This window comes from Schistocerca nitens, chromosome 6 (genome assembly GCF_023898315.1).
Source record: "Schistocerca nitens isolate TAMUIC-IGC-003100 chromosome 6, iqSchNite1.1, whole genome shotgun sequence".
NCBI classification, from domain to species: domain Eukaryota; kingdom Metazoa; phylum Arthropoda; class Insecta; order Orthoptera; family Acrididae; genus Schistocerca; species Schistocerca nitens.
Window position 1 is genome coordinate 474,550,761 of NC_064619.1, and position 26,625 is coordinate 474,577,385.

Sequence of the window (26,625 nt, forward strand, 5' to 3'; positions counted from 1 at the left end):
TTTCCAACCGATTTCTCATACACAAACAGCAGTTGACCGGCATTGCCTCGTGAAACATTGTTGTGATGCCTCGTGTAAGGAGGAGAAACGCGTATCATCACGTTTCCGACTTTGATAAAGGTCGGATTGTACCCTATCGCGATTGCGGTTTATCGTATCGCGACATTGCTACTCGCGTTGGTCGAGATCCAATGACTGTTAACAGAATATGGAATCGGTGGGTTCAGGAGGGTAATACGGAATGCCGTGCTGGATCCCAAAGGCCTGGTATCACTAGCAGTCGAGACGACAGGCATCTTATCCACATCGCTTAACGGATCGTGCAGCCACGTCTCGATCCCTGAGTCAACAGACGGGGACGTTTGCAAAACAAAAACCATCTTTACGAACAGTTCGACGATGTTTGCAGCATAGACTATCAGCTCGGAGACCATGGCTGCGGTTACCCTTGACGCTGCATCACAGACAGGAGCGCCTGCGATAGTGTACTCAACGACGAACCTGGGTGCACGAATGGCAAGACGTCAGTTTTTCGGATGGATCCAGGTTCTGTTTACAGCATCATGATGGTCGCATCCGTGTTTGGCGACATCGCGGTGAACGCACATTGGAAGCGTGTATTTGTGTGTATCACACGGCGTGATGGTATGGGGTACCATTGGTTACACGTCTCGGTCGCCTCTTCTTCGCATTGACGGCACTTTGAACAGTGGACGTTACATTTCAGATGTGCTACGACCCGTGGCTCTACCGTTCAATCGATCCCTGCGAAACCCTACATTTCAGCAGGATAAAGCACGAACGCATGTTGCAGGTCCTGTACGGGCCTTTTGGGTACAGAAAATGTTCGAATGCTGCACTGGCAAGCACATTCTCCAGATCTCTCTCCAATTGAAAACGTCTGGTCAATGGTGGCCGAGCAACTGGCTCGTCACAATACGCCAGTCACGACTCTTGTTGTATCGTGTTGAAGCTGCATGGGCAGCTGTACCTGTAAACGCCATCCAAGCACTGTTTGACAATGTGCCCAGGCGTATCAATGCCGTTATTACGGCCAGAGGTGATTGTTCTGGGTACTGATTTCTCAGGATCTATTTACCCAAATTGCGTGAAAATGTAATCACATGTCAGTTCTAGTATAATATATTTGACCAATGAATACCCTTTTATCATCTGCATTTCTTCTTGGTGTAGCAATTTTAATGGGCAGTACTCTAGTTTCCACAACGAAACTTTGTCTCTAAACCTTGCAGAAAATCCAAAGAGATTCTATGTGAAGTACGTTAGCGGCAAGAAACAATCAATGCCTTCTCTGCACGATAGCAATGGAGATACTTTCCAAGACAGTGCTGCCAAAGCAGGGTTACTAAACACAGTCTTCCGAAATGCCAGCTGCCAACATCAGTAATGTAAATGTAACTATCCCCGGAGCAGTGAATCAACTTAAATCACTTAATAAAAGCAAATCTTCTGGTCCAGACCGAATATCAATTATCTTCCTTTCGGAGTATGCTGATGCATTAACTCCATACTTAACAATCATATACAACCGTTCGCTCGACGAAAGATCCGTACCCAAAGACTCGAAAGTTCCACAGGTCACACGAATATTAAAGAAAAGTAGTAAGAGTAATCCACTAAATTACAGGCCCATATCATTAACGTCGATATGCAGCAGGATTTTTGAACACATATAGTGTTAGAAAATTATGAATTAGCTCGACGAATACGGTCTATCGACACACAGTCAACATGGGTTTATAAAACATCGTTCCTGTGAAAAAGAACTAGCTCTTTATTCACATGAAGTGTTGAATGCTATTGACAAAGGATTTCAGATCGATTCCGTATTTCTGGATTTCCGGAAGGCTTTTGACACTGTACCACACAAGCGGCTCGTAGTGAAATTGCGTGCTTATGGAATATCGTCTCAGTTATGAGACTGGATTTGTGATTTCCTGTCAGGGAGGTCACAGTTCGTAGTAATTGACGGAAAGTCATCGAGTGAAACAGAAGTGATTTCTGGCGTTCCCCAACGTAGTGTTATAGGCCCTTTGCTCTTCCTTAGCTATGCAAACGATTTGGGAGACAATTTGAGCAGCCGTCGTAGGTTGTTTGCAGATGACGCTGTCGTTTATCGAGAAATAAAGTCATCAGAAGATCAAAACAAATTGCAAAACGATTTGGAAAAGATATCTGAATGGTGCGAAAATTGGCAGTTGACCCTAAATAACGAAAAGTGTGAGGTCATCCACATGAGTGCTGAAAATAGTCCCTTACACTTCGGTTAGACGATAAATCAGTCAAATCTAAAGGCCGTAAATTCAACTAGATACCTAGGAATTACAGTTAGGAACAACTTAATTGGAAGGAACACATAGAAAATGTTATGGAAATTTGGAAATTTGTTCTAAGTTCTATGGCACCAAACTGCTTAAGTCATTTGTCCCTAGGCTTTCAAACTACTTAATCTAACTTAAACTAATGTCCGACGGGGGGAGCCTTCCTAACCGTGGCATGGCGCATTAGGCTGACGGCTACCCCGCACGCCAACGTTGTGGGGGAAGGCTATGCAAAGACTGCGTTTTATTGGCAGGAACCTTATAAACTGTAACAGATCTACTGAGGAGACTGCCTACACTACGCTTTCCCGTTCTCTTTTAGAATACTGCAGCGCGCTGCAGGATCCTTACTAGAGATGACTAACGGAGTACATCGAAAATTTCAGAGAAAGTCAGCACGTTTTGTACTATCTCGATATATGGGACGGAGTGTCACTGAAATGGTACAGGATTTGGGCTAGACATAAATAAAACACAGGCGTTTTTCGTTGCGATGGTCTTCTCACGAAATTCCAATCACCAACTTTCTCCTCCGAATGCGAAATTATTTTGTTGACACCAACTCACATAGGGAGAAATGATCACCACGATAAAATAAGGGAAATCAGAGCTCGTACGGAAAGATATATGTGTTCGTTCTTTCCGCGCGCTATACGTGATTCAAATAATAGAGAAATGTGAAGGTGGTTCAATGAATCCTCTACCAGGCACTGTAATATGATTTGCAGAGTATCATGGAGATATCGATGTAGATGTAGAAGTAAGATCCGATGGGGTATGAAATGGAAACCTCAGTGAAAATCCGATGAAGCTTTGCACAGATGTGTTGGGCAGTGTCTCTAGTATGCCCGTCAATTGCGTTACGTCGCTCTTTGCAATTCTGAGCGCACAGTGAGCACGTAACGATGATTAGAACAACAGTTTCTCCCGCCATGGATGATGGCTTGGTGTGAGATTTCACTTGATGTCATGCAGCGTACATAATATGTCATGCGTCTGCTTCTGCATGACAATTCTTTGAAGGGGCAATGAAGACGCTCCTGCAGCGTTTTCGGTGGGAAGTGGTTGATCACCCACAACAGAGCCCGTAATTGACTCTCCCTGAGTTTCATCTCTGCTCACATGAGCGCTAGCTATGAAGACAAACTTATGGCACAGACAACGAGCGGTAGACCAGCGTAGAAAATTGGCAGAAAATACAGGTGGCTTCCTTCTATGACGAGGGTGCTGAGAAGTTGATACCACTCTACGACAAATGTCTAAATCGGAGCGGCGACTATGTAGAAAAGTAGTTGAAAGGTGTAGTTAACTGTTACAAATAAAACACTTTTTATTTTCACAATGGTTTCCATTTTGCGGCCTCATGGATCTTACTTTCCGGATAGTCCTCGTAATAAGGACTGTGGGAATACCAGAGCAGAAGAGAATCGAAGCATCTGAGTGTTACTAAAGAATAATGTTGAAAATTATGTGGGCTGATTAGGTAAGAAATGAGGACATTCTCTGCAGAATCGACGAGAGAAGGAATATACGGAAAACGGTGGCAAATAGAATGATGCTACTTGTGTTTGGACGGAGGATAACTTCCATGGTATTTGTTTGAGCTGTTGAGGATAAAAACTATAGACGACAGAAAAAAAAGTTCAGATATGTTTGAATTCCTGAGGGACCAAACTGCTGAGGTCATCGGTCCCTAGACTTACACACTAGTTAAACTAACTTATGCTGAGAACAACACACACACTCATGACCGAGGTAGGACTCGAACCTCTGGCGGGAGGAGCCGCATAATTTGTGACATGGCGCCTCAAACAGCGCGGCCACTCCTCGTGGCTATAGAGCAAAGAGACTGCAACGCATGCAGAATATATATAGGAGAAGTTCTAGTAAAAGCACACCACTCGAATCTATAAACACCTAAATAGACAAGTGCTGTGTCCACGTCAGACGCATTAGACACTGTTAGAGGGTGCTATACTCCAAAGAGGCGCAGCGTTGCACCACATCTTGTGCTGTGTACAGGCTATACGCTCCACAGACTAGCAGTGCTTCTCACAGCAATGGTGCACCAGTGGCCTAACCTTGCAGGGGCAAATGAGCAGATGACAGAGGTTCAGGGGGAGATGCTACCTAGGCCAACAGGCGGCAGTGCAGTCGCCGCCAGAGTTCGGTGTGCCCGCATACCTACGCCTTCCTTGGCCCCGAGATCGCAAACGGTTCCTCTAGTATCTCTACGCAGCTGGGTATGTAGGGCTGCTCCGTCAAGCTCTGGGCCAGACGCTGACTGCACAGTTCTTCAGCCAATGTCTCGATCGGAACATTACCTACATGTGACGGCTTGCGGCACTAGCCAGGGCTGACCGAGGAAGCTGCCAATGCCTGCCTTCACCATCAACAGGACTTGGCCACAGCATGGGAGACGACCAGGAACTTGGTGTCGCCCACAGACATTCTTTACGTTACTTTGGTCCCTGAGTGCTTCCGCCAAATACACTGCGAGGAAAAATTTGTGCACCCCTTTAAAGATTTCCAATTCACTCAAGGTTCATTGTTTCAACAGTGCATCTAGAGTACATGAAATGATTACATTTACAGATCAGTAGCACAAGCGGTTCTGAGGTACTATCTATCGACCCATGCTGCAACACCCGTATTAGTAAGCGTTGTAGCCTCCAAGGGCAACATTGCGAGCTCTGAGTGTGCAATCCTGTCGATTGTACAGGTGGCGAATATTGTCTTCGATTACTTTAACCACGCTTTCTCAACCCGTTCACGTAATTCCGCAAGGATCGTTGGTTGAAGAGTCGCACGAGTAACTTCTCGTCCCATCGTATCCCACAAGTGCTCAGTTGGAGATAGTTCTGGAGATAGTGCTGGCCAGGATTGTTGATGCATGTTTTACAGAGAACTTTGAGTTTCAAGGCAGTTTGTGGGCGAGCATTATCTTGATGGAACAATACATCACCTTCCTGTTGCAAGAACGCCAAAAGAACGTGTTGAACAACATTTTGCACACACCGAGTGTCGGTTAGCGACCCCTCCGTAACCACCGTATCTGAACGCGAGCTGTTGATTATCGCACCCCCTAACATAAGGTTGGGGTGACTTTAGTGTCTCTTGGATGAATGCACTCTACGAGACAGCTCTCAGCAGGTCTACCGCGACCACCACTTGCGTGCAGGCAGAATCTGCTCGGATAGCTGAAGACCAGGACGCGCCATTCCATCTTCGAAGTGATCCTCTGACGTCAACAGTCAAGCCGTGCACGTATATGCTGTGGCGTGAGTGGAAGTCGGGCTAGAGGTGTGCTTGCCCGTAGTCCCACTCCTAATAATAGGTTCTCAGAAGTCTACGTTAACGTTTCTGGACTCATAATCCCTCTTATCTGCGCTGTGGTAGCTGTACGATCTGCCACTGCTGCTATTACGTAACGACGATGCTGGCGGCCGCATGAGCAGTGTGCACGTCCTGGACCTCGTCTGCAGGTTTGAGAATGTTCACATGACCACTGATACCAGCATCGTTGCAGAAATGAAGCAGCACATCCAAATTGTGTGACCATTCTCAGAAAGGAGCATCCTGCCATTCAGAAGGCCACAATTTGACCCCTTTCAAATTCGCTCAGTTAGTTATAGGAGGAACGAGTGCGTTTCCGTAACATCGTTGCGTGCTTGCCTCACATTTTTGCACCACATTGAGCCTTCTGCCTGTAAGCATTCCCTATTAAAGGGCATACACAGATGGCACTGTGGTAGCTGTACCACTACGTTATCAGCTGGCGGATTACATTAAAGCTGTTATTGGGTTATTGGTACATCTACTACCTACTCCACCCCCACCCTCCCCTCCCCTCAGGTGTTGTATGCCATCATCGGATCAGAATTGACTCGTCTTTCTAGGTGTACTATTTATTTCTGGCAATGTAGATCGGTAGTTGCACATTAATACGTCGAGCACAATTTGTAGCCGGCCGGAGTGGCCGAGCGGTTCTAGGCGCTACAGTCTGGAACCGCGCGACCGCTACGGTCGCAGGTTCGAATCCTGCCTCAGGCATGGATGTGTGTGGTGTCCTTAGGTTAGTTAGGTTTAAGAAGTTCTAAGTTCTATGAGACTGATGACCTCAGACGTTAAGTCCCATAGTGCTCTGAGCCATTTGAACAATTTTTTTTTTTTTGCACAGTTTTTAAGCGGCCGCACGCCAACAATCGGGAAATTTTCTGCATTTACAATTCCAGTTGTCATCAGGTCCACTTGGCTGCAATGATCGGACAGCTCTCTTCAGGACTGCTCTGTTGCCAACCAGTTGCACTAGTCAGACAGTTAACGTCAACTGTCGAATTAGTCGAATTGTAGGTGTTTATGTATTGAGAGACTGAACTAAAACTCTCCAACTGTAGCCCGCAATGATCTTCGATTACATTAGTTAGTAATTATCTACTTTGAAAGGTTAGATTAGGTTCAGAACTTTACATCAATGCCATGCCTTCACACAAAAGAAAAGACGAGTAGACTTTAATGTATATTACTTTAATAAAACCATTCTGTTGTTTCTCATATATTGCCATGGTTATTCTGTTTTAAATATTTTGCCTTATGATGTGACCGGGGTGAGCCTGCATGTAGGCCACTTCCCTACAGCTGAGCAACTTAGACACTAGGGCTCACTTCCTCCTACATTTATGGTGGGGAGCTAATGTTGTATCAGCTTTTGCCACCAAATGTATCAGGATGACCCAATCTAGTGGGAAGACGACAAATGTAGTGGGTGGGTGCCAGGAGGTGCCGTATTAAAACTTGGCGAGAGCTTTCCAAATGATTTATCTCTTTCCACTACAGTGCTCCGTTCATCGTTCACCTCGGTCTGCGACACAGGGTCCCACAATGTTGTGGAAGCTCCCCAGCAGCCTGTGCTACGCAATGCTGTGTCGTGCCGACCTTGGCCGGCCTGCTGTTCCGATGATGTCAGACTGGCTGCACCAGCAGCCGACTCAGCGCTGCTCGGTGTGAGCCGCAGGTGGCCAGCAGCGTCCTTCTCCTCGTGTGTGGGGCTGAGATCGTGGCGACAAACAAGTGCCTGCTATCCGGCGTCCGAATGTGGAGCCCTCCACACGGACAGTCTCCGGCGTGTATCGGGAGCCGAGACGACTGCCCGCGGTAGCGAGCCGAAGAGTGGCCTGTCGCTTTCTGGCTGTGGACCCCGTGTCAGCTTCAGAGTGTCGAACCAATGACCTCCGTGGACTGGGACACTGGCACACCATCTGTTGCTGCGTGTCGCCTAGTGGTGTCATACGTCCTGCCATCCAGGAGAGCTGCCACACTTGAATGAATCTCTGCGCCGTTTCGTTTCATAACACTTAGGTTGGCTAGTGGACCTCTTCTGCCTGTGACTTGCGCTATGGAAACTGCTGTGTGCACCATCTCTGGCAGTTCTACGCCCCTGTGGCTTCTATTTGCCTTTGCAACTGCTGGTATGCGTAACTTACTGCAATCCGGTCCACACCTGGCTGTAGCTCGTGCTCCTAATATCGCACAAAACTAACTTTCCCTACTCTAAACGGTGGTTCCACTACACTGAATTATTGGTGAAGAAGACATGAAGACAAGCAGTTTTCCATGCTTTACGGAACAGCAGTTTATACACGCAATCTATGAACTGTCTTTATTGACCTTGACAGGGTGTAGCACGAAAGAAGGTGATATTGTTTTAATAACAACTCCGAACACGTATCGTTACTATTCTGTGGACATAACTGTGTAAATCTTTTTATTCCATTTTATCACGTCTATGGACAATCGATCAATAGTAAGTTAATGTGACCCTGTTATTTATTGTATTTCCAGAGAACTAACAAATGTGGTAGGAATCCACACTTCTAAGTGACGAGCTATATAAACAGTTCTCAGATACACTCAGTATTTATCTGCTGCTGGTGGTGCACATTCTATTCCAGAACTAACACATGAAAACGAATAACGCTGTGACTGCTGCAAAATTATGTGTATGGTACCGTGATGAGAATAATATTTGCTTTTTATGTCGGTGACTGTGTATGCATTGTGAATGATTTATCATTTATAGGGATCGGATCATTACGCCTCGTACTGTGTAGTGATTATTACAGAAAGGTTTTAGTTATTATATAAGTTCAGAATTTTTATCATTTCTCTCATTTAATTTCAGTATAAGACAGTATACTGTCATAGTAGGAGGAGAGGTGATACTCCTACGTGGCGCGTCCCAGGTGGCGGATAGGGAGGTCCTCACCCGCTTACCGTCGGACTTGAGTGAAATAAAATAGCTCTCGCGGACCAAACACACCCTCTGCGGTTAACAACCGTATTTGTAAATCGGAGCTTGCTCCATCTAAGGTTGACAACCATCGAAAGTCAAAAATGGAAAGGTCTTTTAGGAAAAAAATTCCACCGTCCTGCTCAAAAAGGCAGGAAAAGGCTACATCGGATTCGGTGGGTAGTCAACTAGAAGACAGTAACGAATCGGAATGTTTGCAACCATCAAAAAGCACTCTAAAACACAAAAAGAAGATTAAACATGAGCAAATAAATTATATAGCAACACACAACATAAACTCACTACTTCAGACCGGAAAACTCAAGGAGCTCACACATGAACTATATAAACAAAAAATTTTAATAACACGGATCCAAGAAATGAGAAACACCACAGAGGAACCATTCGAATCCCAAGGATACAGAATTTATAATGGGAAACCAGGACTGACGGCAATGAAACAATGTCCCCAGTTTGGAACAGGGTTTTTAGTAAACATAAAAATAATAGATTCAGTAACGGATTTCGAAGCAGTATCACCAAGAATTGCGACTCTAAGCTATAAAACAATGAATAAGACCTATACAATAATAAATGCTCATGCCCCAACAAATTAAAAAAATGGTCTTACGAAAACAAAGGAAGAGGTAGATAAATTTTGGGAGCTTCTAGAACAAACTGTGAACAGAGTAAATAAAAATAATGCAAAAATCTTTTTGGGAGATTTCAATGCTCAGTTGGGAAAAGAAAGGAAATATAAAGATAAAATTGGAAAATGGAGTCTACATAAATTTACAAACAAAAATGGTCAAAGACTTGTAGAACTCTGCCGAGAACACAACCTTATATCTAAATCAACATACTTTAAGAGGAAGCCAAGTAGACTTAAAACATGGAAACATCCAGACTGTAGGAAGGGGGAGTGGCAGCTAGACCATGTCTGTATGGACAAAAATTTTCATAAGGAGATCCACAATGTTAAAGTACTGAGAGGAGTAGATACAGGCTCAGACCATTATATAGTTAAAATTAAAATCAAATTCACTCTGTTAAAGAAGAGGACCAGAAAAACTAATAAAATAAAAAGGAGGTTTGACCCACATCTGCTAATTAAAAATAATAAATACCAACAAATAACACAAACCATCAAATTAACAGATGATCTTGAACAACTAGTGCCTAATCTTAAAAAAGAAGCAGAGAATCTAGCTCCCTTGAACCCCCGAAGGAAACATGCATGGTGGACATCAGAATGTGACAAATTCCATGAAGATAGACACCAAGCATGGTTAAAGTTTCAAACACATAAAACTGAAGATAATGCCATTAACCTAAAAATTGAAAGAAAAAAATTCACACAAAATATTAGAAGAATCAAGAGAGGATTTCATAAAGATATTATAAACTCTATAGAAGATAATTATCATAAAACCAACTCCAGGAACTACTATAAAATCTTTGGGAAACAACTATAACAATATGAGGTCCGTACACTACGAGTAATACTGAAAGATGAAGATGAAAGGATGACACACAGTAACAAGGAAAATGCAGAAATCATGGCAAAAGCATTTAACAGACTTCTGAATTGCGAGGAACCCAAAGAACCCTTACAAATCAACAGAAATACCCCAATAAAAACCAAACCTACCAAACTAGACCCTCCAACTTTCCAAGAAGTAGAAGAAATTCTTAAAGAACAAAAAAATTATAAGGCATGTGGAGAAGATCAGGTTTTTGTTGAAATGTGGAAATATGCAAGTGACACACTCAAGACCTCCTTACACATGGCTCTAACAAAAATTTGGGTAACAGAACGATTCCCCAAACATTGGACCACAGCTATCATCCACCCACTACACAAAGAGGGAGATAGGAGCAACCCAGACAACTACAGAGGAATCTCTCTCCTAGATTGCACATACAAAATTCTATCCAAGATCCAATATGAAAGAATCAAGGAGCAATTAGAACAGTTAGGGGAATATCAGGGAGCTTTCAGACCATGGAGAAGCTGTGCAGAGCACATAATTAGTTTAAAATTGATTATGGCATACTACAAGAAACGGAACAAACCTCTGGCAATAACATTTGTAGATTTTAAGAAGGCATATGACTGCCCGCACAGACCTTCAGTATTACAAATTTTAATAAATCTAGGACTCCATCCAAAACTAATTAAAATAATACAACTGACTCTACCCAACACCAAATCAAAAGTGAAGTTTAGAGGAGAAATTTCGGAACCATTCCTCATAAAAACAGGCTTAAGACGAGGTGACTGCCTATCACCATTACTGTTCAACTGTACACTGGAATACATAATGAGGGATTGGTACAAGGACCATTCAAAGATGATAAGAATTGGAAGTGCAAAAGATGATATTAGCTTATACTGCTTGGGATTCGCTGATGATCTTGCTCTCCTAGCCAACACCGTTCAAGAAGCCAGGCAACAAGTGAAATCACTACAAGAAATATCAGAGAAAGTAGGCCTTAGAATATCATTTGAAAAAATGGAGATTATGCTAACTGATCCACCACTTGCAAACAAAATTACAATAGGAGAACAGGAAATCAAAATTGTTGATAAATTTAAATACTTAGGCGAAATAATAACATCCAATCTAAATGAGAAGCCATCAAGGCAGAACAGAATAAAAAAAACTGAACTACGCAAATTACATTACCAAAACTTCACACAACAAAAAAAGGCTATCTATAGATGCAAAATTAAAACACTATAAAACAGTTACACAACCAGAAATAACGTATGCAGCTGAAACTATCTTCAAAACAATTAATACAGCAGAAATTGACAGAATACTAAAAATAGAAAGAAGAATAATTAGGACATGTATAAATAAACAGTATAAAATAAATGGACATTGGAGAATAGCATCAAATGAAGCGGTATATAAGAAAATAGAACCAGTCATGAGCACGATCAGGAAGAAACGCATGTCATTCTATGGACATCTGATGAGAACTCCAGAAAACAGAATTAATAAAAAAATAATCCAAAAATTGGGGACTAGCAAGAGCGACATTATATGGATCAGAGAAATTAAGGAAGATATAAAAGAACTCCAAATTACAGTAGATGACCAAAAAAACAAGACAGAGAAAACCAGAATACTGCAAGACCCGCAAATCAGACTACAATTGAAAATCAATAAAAGGATTACAGGAAGAGTGGTCTCAGATGAAGAAAGAAAGAAAGTATCTGAAAGAATGAAGATATATTGGGCAGACAGAAGAGCAAAACTCCTTTCATAAAAGAATAGACTCTAATAATTATATTACCTAAATAGCATATTAAGTTATTGTTGACCCAAATTGTATCCCTGTGTAACAACTTGTTTACAACTTTGTATTTTTGACTAGAGTGGTCCAATGAAGGCCATAAAGTAAACAATAATAATAAGACAGTAATCCATCGATATTGTATCAGAATTGGTTGAAGCTACGAAGAGAGGTTAAAGACGTCTGTTTTAAGAGACTATACTTGTAATTTCGCCTCCAGTTTATCATATACAGCACAGCACCTCTACGACACATCCTCCTCTGTTAATTGTTACTGTCTAACAGCAGAAGTGACAATAGCGCATCTTTGAGTCATATGCACCTTAAGTATAATGTTAGTTCCTAGTTATTTCGTATGTAATGTATGAAGTAATTAACATGATATTGCCTCTGAAGCATTAATAAAATATATTGACATATTAATGATATTTTTTTATTATTATGGCAGGCATTTCCCTTGACAGATAATAATTTTGCACAGAGAAAACTGCATTACTTGTTCTTACAGCTGAATAATCACCTTTAATCTAATAACATAATCTTCAAAAAACACCTGCGTAAAAGATTCTAATATTTGTGGGTGTGATGTTTCCGTGTAGCAAAAATTATGGGAATGGTTTCTTCTGTCAGTTCAGTTGTATTGGTTTTGACTTTTTGACTTTTCATTAGGTTGTGTGGGTGTTCTCCCTCCAGTGCCATTTATGATGGCGTTCAGAAATCCATTTGTCTCGACTGTAGAAAGCAGAGCTGCACGTTACTGTGTGGTGTAATGAAGTACTTCTGCAAAACATCATATTCATTACTATTTAGTAGCCATTACTCTACTAGCAAAAGCTTCCGGGTTAATATCGCTGTCATATCCCCGGGAATGGTCTAGCAATGGGGAGGTGGTATTCAGGAAGATATTGAATCACTGACAGAATGATAAGATTCCGCGAGTCGGAACGTAAAAGTGTGAACGTCATAGGGAAGCTAGAAGATATGGATAGGGAAAAGCAAACGATGAAACCAGACGAATTGGGCCTCAATGAACTGGAAAAATAAGCATTTCGGGTCAGACTAAAGTAACGCCATCTGAAAACTAACAGAAAATGATATAACGGGAGTAGGAAGCATTATGAATAGGATGACAGGACAGAGATTGACTTAATGTGAACAGTTCAGTGATGTAGTTATTCGTAGCAGAGTTGGCAGCACGCCTGCGCCAATAACTGTAGCAGAAAGACAAAGACGCAGAGAAAGTGAATACTGAACAGGTAATTCATTATCTAAAGGGAGAAAAAATGTAATAATCATGGAAGACTGGAACGTGCTAGTAGGAAAAGAAAGAGACGAACGAGTTTCGGGAGAATATGGATTTGTTCTAATTTATTTCAAGACTGTCAATAACCTCACTCAAATCCAAAAAATAATAATAAGGATTTTGCCTTGTATGCTTGTGGCCCCCTTACACTTTTTGAAAGATGCTCAGTTAACTTGTCCTTCGCCTATTCTGCTGATGCGAGCCATGATTTGAGTCGCCTAATTTCACAATGGAAAATCCGTTTTCCTTCGCTCTACTTGGGAATAGAACAGGAAAAGGAATGACCAGTAATGGTACAAGGCAAACTGCATCATATACCATACTGTAGCTTGCGGGGTATGTATGTGGATGCAGCTGAAGACAGGTTACAGCAACAGATGCAGCACAAATATAAGACAGTGTTTCATTAAAAAGCAGTCCACTGAGCTCTGTGTTTGCATGGGTGCAGATGTATTCGCCCAGGACTGAATACGGCATTCCGAAGTCTCCATAAACCACATGTCAGTGAATGCTGTTGCTGCTCTTATTGCTGATCGTTGAATTTTTTGTTACTAATTGTCTCATTTAGAGAATTTCTAAAAATTCAGGTCTTTTACCTATTACTGGAGTCTACTGATCCACCAAACACTATTACAACATCTTCTTTTCCCAGATATTTCATTTTAGCACAAAAACTTTCTGATAAATTTCGGTAAAAAGTCCACTGCGTTTAAAAACGGATTTTCAGATAACTTTTTTGTGATAAATCATTTAAAAGACATTAGCGACGAAAAACAGCAGACTGGATTCTGAAACCTACAGGTTACTGCGATATTGTAGTGTTATCTAACGTGAATTTAAGTAAAATCGACCTTTACTGCAGGAAAAAATTTGCTGTTATAACAGGACAAAGGGTCTGACTGCATATTAACTGCTGTTGCGGTAAGAGGTAACAATGTGGGCTCAGAAATAGTCACCCACCCACTCAGATCGAGACAGCTTTCCCGTTCTAATGGTTTGTATTTCCAAACCCAAAAGCCATATCGTATACACTTCAAATGTTAAATATGTTAACAATATGCCCTACCAATTTATTGCTGAAAAATACCGGTCCAAATATTGTATCACCATATCACCAACTATGGTCCAGCAAAACAGAATTTTTCAGCTCGATCATAGAAATTAGAAAACTTGTTGGTCTACCCAAGTTGACGATAAAATTTGACGCTGTGGTCACATTGAAGTGAACTGAGACGATAATATAATGCTGTCACACAGACGATAACTAACTAAAATCCCCTTCTCAAGTTACTGATGAAGTGGTCATAAAACAACAATATGTACTGAAGTCACATTGAAGAACAGTATTTTCTGGCTATTTGAATGGATTCTTTCAACGCAGTACTGTAAAGTCATTAAAAGAACGCAAAGAAGTAGAATTACTTCATCAAAAAATTTGAAGTGTACAGAATGTTTTAACGAAATGAACAAAATACTATATGTAACATACATAGAAAATCATATAATACTTACACTACTTTACTGAATAAGTGATTAATACTTTAGTTGTCCTATGTTGTAATATACTTCGTCGAAATAATGAAACTACACTAGTGTTCAAAAGCAAAGCAACAAACTCAAATTTTCCAATGCTGCATTTATATCGGCACAAAACAGTATAATTAGGTGACAGTAATGTAGAAACAATATAAAGAATGCAGAACGTAAACAACTCCAACATGCATAATGGTAGACAAAAATATTCTCCGTTTTTACCAACTTAACGAATTTACATACACATTTCGACAACTGGTTAATGCGCTCAGTATCGGGTGTGGCCACCTTTTGCAGCAATACAGACCTGACAAACGACTGGGCATGCTGTCAATGATGTCATCAGTCTCATGTTGAGGCAGTAACGCACATTCGTCTTGCAGCGCTGCGCGCATTTCTTGGAGAGTGGTTAGCGAACGCTGACTGTTAAACCAACTGTTGTGCACGATGAGGCATTGCGTTGGCCGTATGCGACAGGTGATGGCGTAGGCTCACAAGAATCTTTATTCACGGTCGGTTCTTATTTCAAGAGCGTACACTCCGGGGACATGTCAGGTATACCTTGACGTCTGCATGCTATAGAGACCTCCTTGTACAGCATGTGATTTCTGCTTTGGAAGAGTGCACTAAGTGGGAAACACTATTTTCATGCACATTGGTGCAACACCTCATGTAGCCCGCCCAGTGAACGTGCTATTCAACGCAACCTTCCACAGACCCGTTATTTCCAGAGGTTTTCCAGATGTGTAGACCGCAAGATCACGTGATCTGAATCCGTACAGTACTAATGCGGTACAGCCCTGTACTTACAGCCAAATAATGGTTGTGTCTCTCTGATGTTACACGTGGGCGTCCCTGCACTGGTCTTCGAGATACAGTTTCGAGCTCTACAAACTGTCGCCTTATCCGAACACAGAACAATACAGATTAATCCATAGAGCCACATCAGTGTGCGACTGTCCTACTTCCATTCTTCCCATTGCACTCCATTGCAGAGATCCTGGTAGGTGTCTTCTCTGTGCCATATTGCACCGTCTGCGATTGTGCATGTGGGACTATCCGGAAAACACTATCCCGTTTGATATGTGCCCTGATGTCAATTTTGGCGTGGATGTCCGTTGACCAGAATGCCTTTTCCCGTGCAGGACACGATCGTACGGACAGCTGTTCATAGTTTGTATGATTTATCGTTATTTAAACACAGGACATGGAAATGTAATGCAAACACTAAATCTAAGGCTGCACGACAAATATAAACCCTTTGCTGCAATGTAGCTGTCTCTGATAAGCGAAAGAATTCGATTCAGTTATCTATTGGACCGCAGCACACGAGAACCACCATGATGGAATACCAACGTACATACGCGAGACCTGTGTTTCACTCCGTGTATTAGCCTCGTGCTAAATTGAAAAAGAGGCTACAATATTACATCCACATATGTACCTACATCTATATGTAAATCTACGTCCATATACCCAAAGCCACGTTATTCTAAACATAAATTCAAATATTACCATCGTGCAGCATGACCAAGGTGATTGAGAGGTATTCCTTCTCGTTATGCAAATGCCAGACCTAGACATGGAGGAAAAGAAACAAGTTCTACAAGAGCTTGTCGTGCTCTCACAAGCTGAGAACAAGGTATAAAAGAAATTTTAAAAATTACGGTGTATGGAGTAAGGTATTTCTGGCACCAAAATGTTCCCCCTCCCCACAGCCCGTACCTTTTCCATTCACGAATGGTTTGTGGGAAGAACGAAGACAGTAAAACTCTACATGAGCTCGGTTTGTTTTGTTCTGTGTTTTCTCATCGTGATCATTTCGCTAGGTGGATAATGCGCTAAGTTATACTAAGTGGTTGCAATTGAAGTGCAGCAACTCACGGAGGTGGAATGTAGTCTGTAATTGTTGTATGACAGCGAAATTTGGTAGACATGCTAATGCGTTAAATCGGAACAAATCTACTCTTTACAGCACCTGTGGCCACCAGGTGAAAATCTGGCGCTCCACACTTTTTGTATGTCGTCCATGCTGTCTTTTGACAAGCCCTATTGTGAGAGAACAGTATGGTTGTCGAGAGGAGAAACAGTGCGCTGTTAGTGAATCTGTTTTATGTGAATGGCAGCAATTTTAGTGTACTATTGAGAGAGTGCCGCCGACTAAAGGATCTAAGGAGCGGTCTGATGGCATTCAATAGTTTAAACTTATAGTGTGACCTTCGTGTGGCAATTGGAAGAGGAAGTCTTTCTCTTCCGACAGAAATTATTGACGAGGTCACTGTTTCTGCAACTGACAATACAGCACGTGCCGCTGATGGTGCTAGTGCTCGTGTAGCCTCACGAGAACTGCCCATCCCATGATCAACAGTACAGACAGTTTTGCGGTCGATATCACACTGGCACAAGATACAGACGGTACAGCAACTGAAACCTCATGATCCGCGCAACGTTCTGTATTTGCTCTCCGGTTTCTGGCAGTGTTCGAAGTTGATGACATGTGGCGGGGCAATAACCTATGTAGTGACGTGGTACATTTTACACTACAGGGTACAGTGAATATACAGAACAACCAAATATGAGGTACTGTTAAACCAACTGTTGTGCACGATGAGGCATTGCATTGGCCGTATGTGGCAGGTGATGGTGTAGACTCACAAGCATCTTTATTCTCGGTCTGTTCTTATCTGAAGAGTATACACACAGAGGACCTCTCAGGTATACCTTGACGTCTGCATACTATCGCGACCTCCTTGTACAACATGTGATTCCTGCTCTGGAAGAGCGCAACTATGTACGAAGCACTATTTTCATGCAGACTGGGCAACACCTCATGTCGCTAGCCCATTCAAAGTGCTGTTTAATGTGACCTTCCACAGACGCGTTATCTTCCGAGGTTTTCCAGATTCGTAGACTCCAAGATCACATAAACTGAATCCATGTCACTTTTGCTTCAGAGGACATCTGTCAAAACACGTTTAGCAATGACACGTTGATTCTCTACCTGATATGAAAGCCAGTATACAGGAACACGTTGCTCAAGTTCCACCGGAACTGTTGAGAGCAAGTGTTGGTTGGTTACTTCGTTTTCTGGATGCAGCATACTGGACAATCTGTGTAAACCGTAGTTAATAATGAAATCTACTTCATCGTGTCTTCAGCGCCCATACACCCCGGTAAACCCTTATTAGAGATTAAGTAGCTCTCAGCTTTCCATCATCGACACAAGTCTCACATATGTAGTACCCTAGCTGTTTCGTCCACAAAACGAAAACATTCGCAAGCTGCTTTTCTGCTGCTGTTATTTCCCTCTGTAAAAAGATGCCCTTTACCCTGCACACAGTTCAATCACCTGTTACATTCAAGAAAGATATAAAACACTTCCTTTCGTAAACATAACATCTTTTCCCCTAAGAACTAACACGTATGCCCAGATTCTCCCCGTCGTTCAGTAAAACAAATACTTCCATTTTCTCTCATTTCTGCCTCTTTCTCTTTTTGTTTCTCAGTAAGGCACGGCAATTTTTTCCCCACTCTTTGTTACCTGTACCTCTACCAGGTTCCCCTTTCACTAGCTCCCCTTCCCTCACATCCATCTGACTTTGAATCTACCTGATTGTGGCCTACCTTTGTTTTTCTGTCTTTCATGAACCACTATAACTCAAGCGTATTTACCTTAGCTATTCCTATGTTCCAGTTTTTGTTTTATTATTGCTTGTGGACGTTGTTTCCTGTTTTAGTACAAAGTCTCTTTATAACATCCCATCGTTATATGAAACAATGTAAAACATCCCTGGATAAGTAAATGAATGAAATACCCGTAGAAACGTAAGTACTCTGGGACAATAGGTTTTGTCGTGTTTCTTTTAAAGTAAACGTCCCGGATTATTTGGTTTCTCCTTAATGTGAAAAACAAGAAATGCATTTCCATTTTTTATTACTTATTTATTAAATAAAACGAACAAACCGCATTGGAAAAAATAGATTACATGAGATACTGATTTGCAGATATCACAGTGGCCAAGACTAGTAGCTGCAGGAGTTTAGGCGGAGACCCTCTTGAGCTCCTCGCCGTACTTCTGCCTGTAGGTGCCGGTGGGGTCGTACTTGTTCTCCAGCGGCGTCCACAGGTCGGGCTTCTCCTTGATGAGGAACCTGATCACCTTCTCGGCGCCAGCCTTCTGCTTCTCGTTACACTTGGCGCACTCATTGGTCAGCGCATCAGGGACGGCAGCTGTCAACAGACATGTCACACAATCAGAAAGGTGAAGAGATCAAAAATACTTATTCTAAATATACTTAATAATTCAATACTGTGTGACTCCTAGTATTTCGTTTTGAAGCTACATCAGTGGTCTGTGTTTCTATTTGACCACATGTGGCCCAGTGGCCACCATTCCAGGTTTCCACACAGAATAGCAATCGGAAATTTATTTGGTTTGTTTTTCTGCAGTTGTGTATATAACTCTGAATATTTTCATACCTTTCATTAGTGCACAAAAAATGGTGATTATGGGCATTATATCATATAGTGAGTTGATAAATGTGCTAATATGATATGAAGAACCTAATATCATGAGCTATTTAACAGAGAGGCACTTTCAGCCGGATGCAGAAAGTATAAAGAAGGAATGGACCATGATTTTTGTATAGTCGTGTGGGAGGTAAGGTTGCTGCAACAAAATGAATGAGAGCGGGAAAATGTGAGTCCAGTGTCTTCTTTATTGTCTATGACAACAATACGATGTGAATTTTCCATTCTTCAGGCTTTTACGTTTTGCCATGTTTCACATACAGCACTGTGGAACAGCTTGTCATTAACCTCTTTACTTGGGTAGTTCAGAAAATTTAGCCTGTTGGACATGGTACGCTGTGCAGTAATAAATCAACCAAGCAGGATCCGTCACACATTTTACAGAAAAGAAGAGTTAGAGAGAGAGAGAGAGAGAGAGAGAGAGAGAGAGAGAGAGAGAGAGATAGGCAGTGCGAGGGAAAAAGATAGAAAGAGGGGGCGGGGATTGGGTAGAGCGGAGGGTGGAGAGAGGGACGTTGAGAGTTATATACAAATAACAAATCACAGCAATAAAGCGCTGGTTCGGTCATGTGAACTAATCCACTCAAAGGTGCTTACTCTTTAACCAGGGTGAACGATATACTCCAAGCAATCTCTCATCTGACAGCAAAATAACCGAGCTCTGTTGCCTGTTTATTAGCTCACCGACCAGCCGTCGACACATCTATCTCGTTGAACGCGAACTTTCAGCTAAAGAGAAAGGAAGAAACGAAGGTATCAGAAATGCTATGTGCATCTTGGAATAGAGTCCCAAATTATGAAAGGAGAACTTAGGGCGAATTTTACAGTAGAAACGGATATGAATTGTTGAGTAGATTATCGAGATGTGGAAAATATTGTATCATGATAGAAGAGATGGAGGCTGGCATCGAACAAGTATTTTATTTTATTTATTTATTTATTATTTAATGTTGACAGTCTTCACAGATTTATAACCAAGCTGACATCCAACTCTGGTGAAGTTAAACCGTCACAAACAATAGTAATCCTTGAGCCTGTGGTAACTGAAGATGGGAGTTCAGTTACGGAAGAACAGGGAACAGATCTGGCACATTACTGAAAAAGTTAAAGTTGTTGCAAACACGGGAGGCATATAACTATTGGGCAATCGTATTCGCTGACCTTTTACAGTACAATAGGACATACTTAAATGTAACAGGTGATGCACTAGTAAACATGAGCTATTCAAACGTTTCAGAGAAATGAAGGTTCGTAGTTTTACGACCGTATCAAATCCCACAGGAGACTGTCAGAGTTAGGGCAGAGGTGAATGTGCAATTGGTAAACGCAGCTGACTAGACGTTTGACTGTACTATGTAAGAGTACATTTTGCTCCAAATTTTCTGCCAAGCACTTGTACTAAAACTAATCATGTTTTTTCGAAGAGCAACAAAAAATATCATGATAACAATTCTAATGTTAACGTAGGCGCCGTGGGGCACTGTTCGCTCGTGTATCCCACGGGACGGATTCAGCCGCCTGTCGCTGAACGTTCTGGACGCCCTATGGAGGTTACGACTCCACAAATCATTGATAAAATCCATGATATGGTGATGGATGACAGAAGAGTTAAGGTGTGTGAGATTGCTAGTGCTGTGCACATCTCGAATGAACGGGTGCATAATATTTGGCATAAAAATTGGACATGAGAAAGCTATCCACGAGATGGGTTCCGCGATTGCTCAAGCTTGGCCAAAAACGGAATCATGTGAAGTGTTGCAAGGATGGTTTGCAGTTGTTCAAAAAGAATCCCCAGGACTTTACGTGTCTTTTCTTCACTGTGGATGAAACATGTATAAATTACTGTACTCCTGAGACCAAACAACAATTTCAACAATGGGTTACCAAGAGAGAATCTGCACCAAAAAATGCGAAGACCGTTCCTTCTGCCGGAAAGGTTATGACGACTGTCTTTTGGGATTCGCGAGGGATAATCTTCATCAACTATCTGGAAAATGGTAAAACAATGGACCGTTTGAAAACCGAGCTGCAAGAAAAACGCTGGCGATTTGACCGCAAAAAGTCCTTTTCCATCACGAGAATGCACCAGCAAACGCCTCAGCAGTTATGGTCGCGAAATTAATGGAAATGGGATTCCAACTCGTTTCACATCCCCCTGTTCTCCCTCCCTAGTACTACTGTTTGTTCCTCAATTTGAAGAAATGGCTGGCAGGACAATGATTTTATACAAACGAGGAGGTGATTACAGCAACTAATAGCTATTTTGCATACTTGGACCATTCCTATTATTCGGAAGGGATCAACACATCAGAACAGCGTTGGACCGAGTGTATAAGTCTAAAAGGAGACTATATCGAAAAATAAAAAAGGTTTACCACAAACATGTAAAGTAGTTTTTATTTTTGCACAGACTTTTCAAACGCCCCTTGTAACAGAGAATCCAGGTTAAAGTAATTGAAGTTATAACAGGCTACACATGCTTCAAATAATGTCCACTGTATTTATATTGCTTTTGGGGCATCAATAGAAAGTAGATGTAGCCCTCTCTTATGTAAAGGCGACAGTATTAGCTGCCTGCAGTACTCTACCAGCCTTCTTACAATATTAGAAAAGATGGGGTTGTCAGACGACAGACGGTAAACACGAGTACGCTCTTTCGTTTCTGCACAGGCAAAAGATATATTTACTGTGTTTGTGAAGTAGGATCGTTATCAGGAACTTCCACAGCGATTGAAGAAATGTGATACCAGTGTGTCTGTTGATGGACTACAAAAAAATGATGGTATTCGAAGGCAACTGGGACAGGCATCTGCACAGCTGCCTTAGCCTTGACAGTCTCGTAAGAAGTTGAACCCGGATTTCTCGAAAATGCTTTACAAATGCATCGTAGTAGAGCAGAATCCATTTAAGTATGTTCTACAGTGGAACCAATTTAAAATCGCCGACCTATTTGATGTACGTCTGTATAGGGGGAACCACACTGACTAGCCAGCACTGCACTCACCCTTCAGCTCCTTCCCGTCAGGCGTGCAGGATGCGTCGCTGTCAGAGAGCAGGCACTCGTGGTACTTCTTCAGTAGGCGGTCGTTATGCAGGATGTCGTCCAGGTCGATGTTGTCGTACTTGGTGGTGTACGCAGCGGCAGTTGCCACCAGGCAGACCAGCAAGAGAGTGTATTTCTGCATCGTGACTCTGGCAATAGGCTGCTGCTGTGGCGTCTGGGGTGTGATCTGCCGGCCTCAGTCTCCACTGCATTATATATACGTACGTTCGCCGGCCCGCCTGACGTCACGGCGTGTGTCTACGCAGGCGCCGGGCAGCGGACGCTGACCTTGACCGGTCCACGCAACTGGCCGTTTCTGAGAACAGCCAGTTGCTCTTGGGTGCACTCGTGATCATTCGCTGTAATGCAGTTTCCATTATGCCTTACTGGAAATTCCTTCTTATTTTACTGTCTCTACACAAGTAAACACTTGCCACGCCAATAACGTGACGAAAAAATATTGCCATCAATGTAATCTGGAGTCTTAGCACCGCCGGTTTTCCTGGACTGTAAGTCATCAATACGCATGTATACGACCTAGAAAATATGCTTCAAACAGTGTTTCAAAGAAATGAAACTGCACGTGTGTCCTGAATTGGGTCAGTTTTAGAATGTGAAGTGTCGCCTAAGAAATGTCATGCATGTCTTGTACTAGAATAATCTACGGAAGAACGGAAACAGAAATCTGCTAGACACTGCCAGAAGATCTGTTTGGCTTAGGAAAGCAATTTGAGACTAGCCACTATGACATAATGGTTTTTTCTTTACATTGGCCATGTAAGGAAATCTTTCGAATTCAGTGATATCAGGCAGAATAGCCCGAAGCGTCCAGTCAGTAAACGTTGGTCTTCATATATTCTTTGTTCTGTAGCGATAGTGAACGATCTCCCTGGAATTCTCAGTTTGATTCGCCTATAACCTGGTAGATTTACTGTATCTTTGTGAAACACAACGTGTAAGGCAAAAGGATGTCCAACAAACTATTAGTATCTCTAAATTAGTGAGGCCAGTTATAAATATTTCACGCTGTATCACTCGCTGCGGACGGTCTGATAGCTATATTATTCTTGAAGAATCGAGTTTGTCCAAATGGCTAGCAATATGTGGGTGTAAGCACATAGTCAATTTCTCCATGCAATCTTTTATTACATTTTCTTTGAGAATAACATAAATGTGATCATTTTCTTTCCACAACTGAGATCAATAAAGCAAATGTGAACTTGACAACCTTAAGATTTTGCAATAATTTTATGCCGTTTCCAGTTAGCGTAAAAACATCCTCATTACAAAATGCACTGCACATAGCGTACGTAAAAAGGTCTAGCGCTAAATATTTGTCAATTGTGTTACTTCTGGTTCATGAGACGACCACCACTTTTGGCTACTTCACATAAACTGATTGCCATGCTACTTTGGAATAACTCCCCAAAATGAAAGTGATATAGCCCGTTGCTGGATGTATATTTCTGTGACTCGTGTCGACTGTGTATCACGAAACATTTCCTATCTTTAAATCATTCTCGCAACCTGACAACGCATTCAGTAATTAATATAATGATTACTTTGTGGGAACACATAATATTCCCACGATAATACGAACAGGTTGTTCTAGCGCCAGTGCAGAAGGTTAAAATATTAAGTTCGTTCATTCAGCTACTTGTATTGGGTGAAATGAATACTCCTTTTCCTGTAGCTTTTTACTAACAGTAAAATATTTATTTTATTCGTACTTAAATTAACGTCTAATATGTTCCGCGGCTGAGGGATTATACACTGTAAACTCCTACAATAATAAGATGTAAATCTGGGCGTTTATGTCTACTACGATAAGTAGGATAAAGAGGTTACTTGCATATTCCACCAACTTTAAGATGCCTAATATGAAAGAAGTCCATATTTAGTAGCTTTTGTCCAAAACACTCAGGGCTGCGCTCTACAAAATAGTAACCTCTCTCCCGGATTCCTTATTTTGCAAAAGCTTTCTAAAGAAAGCAGGATGCTCTGCAGAATTTCGAAGAGAGCCAAAATGCTCAAACCCAACTTCCCAGTGAAAGGATCCAGTAAAATATACACTGTAGTAAGGGACGATTTAAGATCTGCCCTGTACATGGAAAAAGCAGATGTATTGTTAAAAGTAGATAGACGTTAATGGAAATTTTTCAATATGCCGTGTCCAGGGATGAAACTGGAGATTTTAGACTAGCAGTGATTCAGCGAGCGACCTTAGTCCATAATTGCTCAGACGGAAAAAAAAATAAAAAAACCAGACTGTGGTTTCCCATATCGCCGTCATCACGCAATCTTTTCAGCGATCCTAAATCCTAAAATACGCATACAGAGAGAGAGAGAGAGAGAGAGAGAGAGAGAGAGAGAGAGAATCATTATGTCTAAAGACAACTGAATTTGCCGAAATATGGAATTCTCTACCGGGATGACGAGGGTGTAGTTGAATCCTGTAACAGATTATTCTAGGATCCACAGTGCACCCTGGACCGAGGTTAGATAATAAAGCAGATGTCTCGGTTAGGCTTAAGTACGCACTTAGAACGGCGGTGTTGCACCTCACACTCGGACTAATTGATCGAATGCGGTACTGAACTATGATACGGTATTGTATTTAATGTAACGTTACCTGACAAAAAATTGCGCAGTACTCAACAAGGGGAGCAGGTAACAAAATGACACTTCAGTGGTTCAAAGATACGTGACGTTATGTCTGCGACAGTAAAAACTAGTCAGATTTACAAAGAACTTGTCAGTAAGATCACAGTGCTGGTCTTCGGTTGGGAAGGAGAGCCGTTCTATCATATTATGAGACAAGGTGGTTCTTGATTTCGTGGATACTGGTACTGGTATGAAGTTGACAGCCGATCTGGACCCCCACATATTCTTTCAGAGACAAATATGGGGATCTTGATGGCCAGGGAGTACCACAAAATCAGGCAGACTGATCACAGAGGCAGCTTTCACTAGGGTGCGAGCATTGCCCTGTTGAAAAAGGAACTGAGACACCGTCGCCCGAGAGATAACACTTGAGGACGCAGCATGTCCGTCACGTATCACTCGGCCGTCAGAGTCCCCTCAATCACAACGGTCCGTGACGTGAACCTTAGCTGACAGCTCACCACATCCTGAAGTCAGGAGAACCACCGCTGTACCTTTCCAAATCATTGAAAGAATGGAACCCATCCCCAGGTCGCCTCCGTACTCGCCGCCGTTGGTCGTCCATAATAGTGGAGAACCACGGTTCATCGCTGAGCACACAGCGTTACCACTGATCAACAGTACCGGTCTCACCATCAATCCAAACACAGCCGTTCGCGTTGTGGTTTCAACACGCTACACATGGGATAGTATATCCCTAGTGTGTTTGCTACTGGTCTCTAACCAGTCGTGTAAAACGGCAGGGGATACCGTTACTTGTTCTTGGATGGCAGGCGCATTTGTGAAGGGACTATGATGTGTCTGGTGCACAATACGAAGATTCTTGCATGTGGTGTACATGTGTGGTCGACCGAAACCTAGACGATGAGTATGCCTGCCATCACATTCCCGTCCAGTCCTGTTCGCGTACTGTCACATCAAACCGACAAGCTGGCTAAATAGAGACGCACCATTTGGCCGCTTTCAAATTGTGTCAGATGGTGATAATACTGTCTCGCATGGGTATGCAGCATTTCAGTATCCTACATGGTGATATTCAACATCTGGCGCTGTTCACGCCCTTTACATACTCTACCCTGTCTGGTAACAACAGTAGGCATGAATATGAACAACATCAGTGCTCTGTTCTGGCCGTTGAAATGTTTCCCCAAGTGTTAGTGGTTTTCATAACTGTGTGTCTTCGCGCAGTAGCGCTGATACGATTTTCAAAAAATGGTTCAAATGGCTCTGAGCACTATGGGACTCAACTGCTGAGGTCATTAGTCCCCTAGAACTTAGAACTAGTTAAACCTAACTAACCTAAGGACATCACAAACATCCATGCCCGAGGCAGGATTCGAACCTGCGACCGTAGCGATACGATTTTAGCACTGACGATAGACACTACGATTACAATGAAATTAACATCTCTGTAATTGTATTATCTATGTAATTTATGCGAATAAGGACTCGCAGTTTTTTGTTCTTTCGCTTCCTTTTCATCCAGTGTCTGGTACGGTCATAAAATACATTGCTTGCTCCATGTGACGTAGATATTTTGTTGTTTGTGCTCATTTTGCCCAATAATTACGAATTTTATTGCGTTTGTTATTACGACTAATCATACCTTTTCTC

General features: G+C 42.1%; 2 protein-coding genes across 3 annotated transcripts in view; both read right to left on the reverse strand.

Moving 5' to 3' along the window:
• The window catches only part of LOC126263723 (allergen Tha p 1-like), a 201,073-nt gene that overhangs the window by 5,048 nt on the left and 169,400 nt on the right, over nt 1-26,625 (reverse strand). The gene's annotated exons all lie outside the window — the stretch shown is intronic.
• LOC126263727 (allergen Tha p 1-like) lies at nt 18,695-22,534 on the reverse strand. Its single transcript, XM_049960884.1, has 2 exons — nt 22,309-22,534; nt 18,695-19,004 (listed from the first exon to the last, which is right to left on the reverse strand). Exons 1-2 carry the CDS (start codon nt 22,487-22,489, stop codon nt 18,814-18,816), a joined length of 372 nt encoding a protein of 123 aa, XP_049816841.1. The 5' UTR covers nt 22,490-22,534; the 3' UTR covers nt 18,695-18,813.

What these genes read in the sequence shown, in the direction of transcription:
- LOC126263727 (XM_049960884.1), bottom strand. Translation starts at nt 22,489, where the DNA reads ATGCAGAAATACACTCTCTTGCTGGTCTGCCTGGTGGCAACTGCCGCT. An exon ending in TGACGGGAAGGAGCTGAAGG is followed by an intron (nt 19,005 to 22,308) that starts GTGAGTGCAGTG and finishes GTCTGTTGACAG; the next exon opens with CTGCCGTCCCTGATGCGCTG.